Source organism: Amphimedon queenslandica, unplaced genomic scaffold (genome assembly GCF_000090795.2).
Source record: "Amphimedon queenslandica unplaced genomic scaffold, v1.1 AMPQUscaffold_13407, whole genome shotgun sequence".
Classification (NCBI taxonomy): domain Eukaryota; kingdom Metazoa; phylum Porifera; class Demospongiae; order Haplosclerida; family Niphatidae; genus Amphimedon; species Amphimedon queenslandica.
In genome coordinates, this window is record NW_003546357.1 from 226,053 (window position 1) to 234,828 (window position 8,776).

The window sequence follows — 8,776 nt, forward strand, 5'->3', positions numbered from 1 at the left end:
ATTAGAGGATGCCTCTGAAGTACCTCCTATTCAACCTGATCGTGAGGATTCATAGAATAGTACAGAGAACCCATCTACCCCTCGTAGGAGTTTACGTACAACTCGCCCACCAGTTCGATATGGAGTCTGGTTGAACACGGTTAACCAGGACTGAGGGGAGATGTAAGATGTATTATTATTGTATTATGTGCATTATTAATAGGTGATTATCAATAGCTGTTTATTAACTTAGTTTATTAATATGTGTTTATGAATATTTATTCAAGTTATTTGTGTGGTATAAAAGGTAAGGTTGTTGTGCTTTTGAGACATTCTGATTCCTACTCTCTAGTCTCTCTTTCTTTCTCTCTTTCATTTAATCAATTGAGTTCATTGTTAACCTAAGTTCTCCTAATTGTTGCAAATCTTACAAAAATCTGCTCAAACTTGCTATGTAGCATAAGGACATCAATATGAATCAGAAAATTTAATAAAAATTTGGAGCCATTTACTCTATTATACTCCATTAAAGTACACTTTAGGTATTACATGTATGTACATTTATACATGCACTCTTGATGGTTGGTATTATTATGGGATAGACACAGTCAAAAATAATAAGTCCAAAATCATTGTCTTGATAGGTGCATCACTTGATTGGTGTAAATGTCCTGATAGAGGTCTGCCCTGTCCTGATGTTATATTCTACTTTCATCTCTCATCAGAGGAGGCACTCAAGAGATCAGGATATGGAGAAGAGAGATACGAAAAGAAGTCATTCCAAGAGGTCAGTCAATGAGTATTTCTTCATAGCAGGAATATATACACATACATCATAGGCGGCTGCAGGATTTCACTGCAAGTAGGGCAAAGGTGTGGCTGAAAGTGGGAGTGGTCAAAAAGTAGGTGTGGTTATGACCACACCCACATGTCTTGCTCTTGAGTTTTAAGACTGTTAAGACTTCTATTTCAGCATTTTGTGAAGAAATCAAGTTGAAAAAGGCTCTGAAATTCTCAATGAAGAGTTACCCTGCCATTCTTGTGTTCAAGAAGAGAAAATTCAGTACCTAAAAGACCTCTATCAATGATAGAGTATCTGTAGCTAGGTGATTTAGCTGTTGAATGAGTCCTAGCTGATAATAATGAAGCTGCTATATGATGGAGTCAGTTACTCTAGCTGCAGGTTACTGTAGATTATGCCTTCCTGAAGTGGCCATAGATATGGACCTATGAAGTGGCTGGCTGGCTTCCTGTGAATAAACCATGCAGTTAGCAGCTTATTCTCTACTAATTATCACTTTGTTGAGCAAAATAATGTAGTTTTTGTCATTAAAATAGCTATATTTCATGTAATAACTACTAAATAATTATTAATTAACTGCTAATTATGATGATGTCATCTTCCGGTAAGAAATTCTAGTAGGGCATTGCCCTCAATGCCTGCCCCTGCAGCCGCCTATGACATACATGTACCATGTAGCTAGACTATATGTAGTAGTTTTAGAGGCAAATTTTTGACAGAATAAATCCTGACACTTGATTTATGCACATGATGAATTTTGATGAACAAAATGTCTCTCTCTCTCTCTCCCTCCCTCTCTGAGCATATGTTATACATGTACATGTCAATAAAATTTTTTTTCATTTAGTAATATAAATTATTTATTAATAATCTAATATGTATATGAAATAATTACACAAAGAGTAATCTGTTTTCAATAGTTTTATAATAAGGTAAAGAATATCTAGTTTGTTTATGTTTCTTATCTAGAGCTAATTCCCTTAGTGTATCATTGGTCCTGAGAGATTCCATCAGTTTCAGTGCTCCATCAGTATCAATGTTAGTATGGTTGAGATGAAGGGCAGATAGTGTGTGGTTGTAGAGTAAAAGTTCAGCTAGTGACTGAGCACTGGTTGAAGTGATGTCAGTATTGTAACTAAGAAATAAGCCAGCAATTGTTTTATTATTAATTAGTGATTGTGTTAGTGCAATGACTCCTTTATCATTGATGGAATCATTACTGATCAATAGTATCCCTAATGAAGTATTGTTTGTTATTTTGTGTGACAGTAAGAGGATGACATCTTTTGTTATTTTAGTGTTATGCATACCAATCCACTTTATTGTTCTTATGTCTAGTACTAGTGACATCAATATGTATACAATATCAGGTGATGAGAGATTGAGGTAAATGTACTGATGACTGTCCGTTAATTGACTGATCACTTCCTGACATTGACCTGCTGATGGTTTAATGAGGGTTACTTCAAAACTGGTCCATTCCACCTCTCCAGTCTCTTCTCCTAATAATAAACACAGTCAGTCAGTTAATGTGTGTATTATATTATTTTAACACAGTATAATAGGTATATAATATAAATAATAATAATTATATTATATTATTTTATTGATGATGCTTGTTTGTGGGTTAATTGTTCCAGGTGATGCTGGTTTTTTGTACCAGTAAGTCATTACAGCTGCTAGGATGGAATGGGTGTGGTTTATCTTTTATCATGGATATGACAGTAAACAAAAATCAATTGTACATTATTTTTATTAATATGTTGGAATCAATAATTATTGTCCCTCCATCTCTCTCTCTTTTTCTCTCTCTCTTTATAGTCCTTGATCCTTTATGCCAGCTATATCACTTCAAAGCACAAGCTAATGTAAGCATATACCATATACATGTATCTGGTAATTATCTGTTTTGAATTTTTGCATTTAAATTGTATTTCTCTCTTTCCATTCTTTCTCTTTTCTTAGAGTAGAAGATTCTATATAATCATAGGCGGCTGCAGACCCAGGCAAGCACAGGCTATGCCTGGGTAGCTTTTAATCAAAACCACACCCAAAAGGTGTGTTTTGTTATTATTAGCAGTGAGATATTCATTTTTTTATCACCACAACTGTTTATACACAGTATCAGTTCATCTTTAGTTATTTTAGTGTGGTAACTGGCTTGTGTTAGTAACTTTCAGTCATTTAATTAATTGACCACACCCCCAATTGTTATGAATAATTAATGAGCCTGGGTAAATTCAAAATTCTGCAGCCGCCTATGTATATAATAACTTACAATCATACTGACAATGATTTTTGGTAGTTTTCATTGTGTTTTATGACTCTTTTTTATAAAGTTTTATTGTCAAACTCAATCACTGGTACTTCTAAAATGGGATATGAAAGTGTCTCTGTTATACAGAGGTGTCCTTCATGTGAAGGTTATTTTATACAGTAAGGAATGTAATTGGTACCCTAGGTGCTGTCCATTAGGAGGTGTGCACTATAGAGAGTGCTTGTTAATAGAGGGTTTACTGTATTAATGGTATATTATGTGTGTGTATTAATATTAGTATCAAATAACTCACCTCCACCAGTTAATAGTATTTCTTTTATTTGAGTGTGTCCTCCTTGCTTAGCTATCTCTACTGCACTCTTTCCTCTCTCAACTTTACTATTAGGATCAGCTCCTAACTGAAGTAGCATTAATACTTCAAAACTGTCACCAGCTTTAACTGATTCGTGGAGTGAAACGTCAAATTTTTTATCATCTTCTCTTCTGATAGGAATCACTTTATTGTCAACAGCAACTTCCAATATTCCTAATCTACTCATTGAGTTTGTTTTGTTATTGATAGCATCAATAAGAGACTGTGATAGTGAGGTTGGTATTGACAGTGTAATGACAACTGAACCAAAATCAATGTCCACTATAGTAGAAATATCTGCTACTTTATGCCCAAAGTAATACTGAAGGACTCTTTTAAATTTAGTTAGAGTCATTTCATTCCATCTGTCGCTTAGCTGAATAACGACCAGTTTTGTTTGGTTAGTGGTTGGTGAAGCTGCTGCTGGTAATGATGACAATTTCTCTTTGATTGTTGATCGTATGTGCTTCAATTGTGATGATTCTGAGAATTTATCAACACTATCAATGTATTGAGTTAGTTCAGTTTTTGCAGTTGAAAGATAAGTGTCTGTCAAGTGTTTAAGTACACCATCACAATTAAAGAAATCATAATGAGGCTTAAGAGAATCAAATAATTCATCAACATTGCCATATCTTAAACTGGATACTTCAATGCTTAAATAAGCTGCTGCACTCCTAGCTATATCTATGAGTTCAGCTTCACCTTTTTGTACAATTTTCAAAATTTGACCTCTCATTTTAACATTGAGAGATGCAAAACGAGAATGAAGACTTTTAATATTGGCAGCAACTTCACTCTTTGAACTGAGCTCAATGACAGTAGTAGGAGTAGATGATTGTGATCCAGTGATTGTTGGTTGTGGCGTGTGAGATTGTGCAGTGACATCCACTAGTTGAAGTGGTCCCTTACTGACTGATGGTTGCTGCTTTAGTTTAGGATCAACATGACCACCTTTCATTCCTATTATAAATTAAAAATAAATAAATAAATGGGATATGTATCTTACTTAAATTTTCCATTAGTTTTGATGCCATGTTCTTTAGTCCTACTTTCTCTAGTGAAGTAATGAGAGAAGAGAACACACTGTTAGGATTAGCATGACACTCAAGTGTTGCTAGTACTGAAGAGAATATTTTATTAGCTCTATCATAAGGACTGAGTCCAGTACTTCCAACAGTAACATAATATACTGCTTTAGGAATGAGATCAGATGAAAAGAGATGATTATTTAATTGTGAAATAACTGGAGCATTTCCTGCAAACAGATCAACAAGATCAGCTAACATCTCTTTCATTGTAATGTATTCTGGTGGCATTGATCCTTCTATTGGTTTAAATGATGGATCTTTCTTCCCCTCCTTATCTTGCAGTACTGTTGCTGTTGGATAATGTGGAGCTGATGATGAATCTTGAGATCGACTTGGTTTAGGTATAGTTGTTGGAAGTTGTGCTTTTCGTGAAGGTTGTTCCGTTATTGATGGTCGGTGTGGTTTAGGTGCTTTTGGAGGAGGTTGTGCAGTTAGTGATTGTCGACGTGGTTTAGGTGCTGTTGGTGGAGGTTGTGTGGCTTGTGAAAGTGGTCGTGGTTTTTTTGTTGTTGACAATGGTAGAGGTGAATGAGGTTGTCCACTTTGTGATAATGATCTTGGTTTAGGTGCTACTGGGGGAGGAGACTTTAGCATCTTTTGTGATGAACCTATTAATAGTAATTTAATAAAAACTGACATGCTTGCAGATTATGTTAGCTAATTTTAATGCATTTTTTGAAACATTTATACCTTTTTTTTTTCCAGTAGCTACTCTCATTTCATGTAACAGTGCTGGATGTTCTTCGAATGCTTTTCTAAGAAGAGACATTCCTTCATCAGCACTAGCGGCATTTCTAATCTTTCTTATAGTATCAGCATCAAGCAGTGGTAGAGACTCCTCCAGTTGTCCTTTGATTAATAACTCATGAAACTCTATCAATTCAGATACTTTTGGTCCACCATCTGGTACATCCATTAATGCAATAGGAGAGAGTGGAGGACCTCCTATCAATGGCTTGTTTGTACCAGTAGGAGGAGCTGCTCCTATTGTTGATGAAAAATAAAATACTTCCAAAACTAGAACAATGTAGAACATTAAAGGGGCGAGCCTATGCAAGCTGTAGATTATGTGCTGTATGATCTACATGTATGAGCAAGCAAAGCAATTTCTGCAGCAATTAAACTGAGTTATCTTAATTGCTTATGGTTTAAAGCAGTCACTGAACAAATCATATTTGAAGAAGATTTTACATCTGCTTTGCTAACATAGTAGAGAACTTAGAAGTATCACCTAGAAGGCTAGAATAAATCTCATGATGCAGCCTAGCCAAGGCTACATGCAGCTTTCTCAGGCTTGCATTCAACTCATCAAAGTCCTTTATATCAAGAAAAAAAATCTATATATGCTTTTCTAACCTTTCTTTTTGCTAGGGAAGTCTTTGGACGGCAGTTTAGTCTTATCTTGCTGACTGTTTGCTGCAAATAAGCTCAGACTTGCTGATAGCCGCCATTTATTCATTGTGACCACACCTGCTTTCAATGAAGATTAGGCTATTTAACTTTAATAATAGTTAGATGACCCTATCAGTATCATGCCTGTACAAGCAGATGCTTTCTTGCCTTAGTGGGGCGAGCTCAGGCTCGCCCCATTAAATTAAGATTCATGATTTCCCATAAGAATAGAATAACTAGACGAATGTAGAACATTAAGGGGCGAGCCTAAGCTAGCAAAACAATTATATGGCACTGGATCTATTCATCTGTAATCTTGACTCCCCACTATGATGACTTCAAAGCATGCATGATTTACATGATAAAAGTTTAATGCTGCTGATAAAATCACTTTATAACATTTATTTTATTTAACTTTTAGTCTTCTAGTTTAACATACACACTTCTTGCCTATAATTGTCTGTAAAGATGCTTTACTTAGCTTTAGATATAACTAGTATCCAATGTTAAGATGACTGAGAAGAAGCTTTATTGACTTTCACAGTTTTTATAGCAATTGCATCATTAAAAACGAGCTTCATAGGTTATTAATTAAATTTAAAACCTTCTATTACTGCTGGAGAAGTCTTTGGATGGTGTATCTGCCTTATATTGCCATAGGCGGCTACAGAATCTTGAATTAACCAGGGCTCATTAATTATTCATAAGAATTAGGGGTGTGGTCAATTAATAAAATGACTGAAAGTCATTACAGTGAAACCTGCTTAATCCGGTCACCCTTGGGCCAGTTTTAAATGGCCTGATTATGCAGGTGGCTGCATTACAGATCAGCCTCTGTAATACAGCCATTTAGTACGGGATTTTGGCTTATGGCTGTAATAGAGAGGTGGCCTCATTATTCAGATGACCTTCAGGACAGGTTTCACTGTATGATAGCTCACAAAAGCCAGTTACCACACTAAAATAACTGTAAAGTGGAGCTGATAGCAAGTATAAACAGTTGTGGCTATAATATCACTCCTAATAATAACAAAACACACCTTTTGGGTGTGGTTTTGGTTGAAAACTACTAGGGCAAAGCCCTGGCTTGCCCGGGCCTATAGTCGCCTATGTATATTGCTGCTAGAAAGCTCATGATTTCTTCCAGTGTGTTGGTCACCATTTTTATTTTACTGTGACCGCTCCCACTTTCAATGAAAAATTTAAAATTGACTTTATATTGTATTGGTAATGCATAGTATCTACCGTATTAGATCTATGCATAAACATAGATTGTATTACTAAGTAATACAATCTATGATTGTATTACTAAGTAATACAATCTATGATTGTATTACTAAGTAATACAATCTATGGCATAAATAGGGGTGACGTACGAGGACAGACAGACAGAGGGACGGGGTGTGACTGAGAGTACTGCTAGAGTGACGTGGGGCGAGCTCAGGCTCGCCCAAATTAATTTATTTAAAATTATTTATTGTATCCGTATTTGGTATACTAATCCATGAATCATGATTGATTCTTAATACATAATCAATCATTGTAACAGTAATAATACTTTAGTCCAGTAATGTAACACTCACTAGTAGCAGTACTGTGTATGTGTACATCATTGGTTCCTTTGATATCAGTGGCGTAGCCAGGATTTTTGGAAAGGGGGGGCAGCTGTGCGGCGTGCGAAGCGCGCTGCAAAATTTTGCGGAACCACGCCCTTTTGGGGGCGTGACCACACCCATTTTTCAACATGGCGGACTTCTTGACCGATCATAGGCAACGTTGAATACCTTTTCAGCCTTATAATGGCATCATAGAAAGACTGCTTTGGCCTTTTCCTTTCATATGTAAGTTGTAGAACAGCTTTTCCTTCCAAAAGTAGCTTATTATTTGATTATTTTTAAATTTTGAGTTTAAAAAAGGGGGGGCAATTGCCCCCCTTGCCCCCCCTGGCTACGCCCCTGGATATCACTACCACTGATCATAGCATTACATTCTATAGAATACACACACACAGTCAGTACTAATACAATCAGTGATATTGACTTACTCTCTTGATCTAACTTGTCAGCTGCAGCATTCTCATTCATTGATTTAAGAGCATCTGACAGTGAGTCAAAGGTAGCACCTCCTTTACCGTCAACATTATCAGCTCTGGACAACCACTGGGAGAGACACTCTGTCAAGCATCCAGATACATCACCAGGATGATTTCTTTCAATGGCGTCCAGTGTACTCTTGTGTAGTCCTAGTGTCAGTCCCAGCTCATGCCATCTAGTCTGAGGGAAACCACATCTCTTCAACAGATGAAGTACACCAATAAGTTGCTCTAAATAATCATTTTTATAGATCTAGTACTTATAATGGATATTACCTACCAATAGTCAAAGGAGAAGAGAAGAGAGAAGGAGGAGAGGAACAGTTGCTGCTCTTCGTCGCCATTGTTTACTTTTAGTTTGCAGAAAGGTTAGGGTGGGGCTGGATAAGGGCGTGGCTCATTCACTAATTGCATTCCTCAAAGATGGTGGCAGACACTCCAGTGAGAACAAGCAACAGGGAAAGGAAGAGAAGAAGTACCAGAGAGTTTATTCCAGGAAGTGACCAAAGATTACGATGACATAAATTCTCACGATTCAAGGAGATAATTTTAATTTTGTTCTCTCTCTCTCTCTCTCTCTCTCTCTCTCTCTCTCTCTCTCTCTCTCTCTCTCTCAGCTTTTATCGAAATCTGGTTAAGCCAATAGAGCTGTTGCACGGATGTAATCAACGGGGTAGGCGAGGCTTCCTGTCGGCCATCTTAAGTGGCAAGAATGTACACGCAACGAATGGAGGAATGGAAACAAACTGCGATTTTTCATCAAAGAGATATCATACTTCACTGCAGAATA

At 36.5% G+C, this 8,776-nt stretch overlaps 1 protein-coding gene and 1 long non-coding RNA gene across 2 annotated transcripts; one reads left to right on the plus strand and one right to left on the minus strand.

Moving 5' to 3' along the window:
- Positions 1–1,502: 1,502 nt before the first annotated feature.
- On the minus strand, positions 1,503–6,743 carry LOC109581980 (uncharacterized). The gene is made up of 6 exons (XM_019996509.1): positions 6,647–6,743; positions 6,499–6,567; positions 5,193–5,519; positions 4,421–5,110; positions 3,352–4,374; positions 1,503–2,283 (listed from the first exon to the last, which is right to left on the minus strand). The coding sequence occupies exons 1-6, from the start codon at positions 6,741–6,743 to the stop codon at positions 1,673–1,675; spliced, it is 2,817 nt and encodes a 938-aa protein (XP_019852068.1). The 3' UTR covers positions 1,503–1,672.
- LOC109581997 (uncharacterized) lies at positions 2,282–2,766 on the plus strand. The gene is made up of 3 exons (XR_002184852.1): positions 2,282–2,298; positions 2,422–2,649; positions 2,747–2,766. It is a non-coding gene; the product is annotated as an uncharacterized LOC109581997 (long non-coding RNA).
- Positions 6,744–8,776: the final 2,033 nt, after the last annotated feature.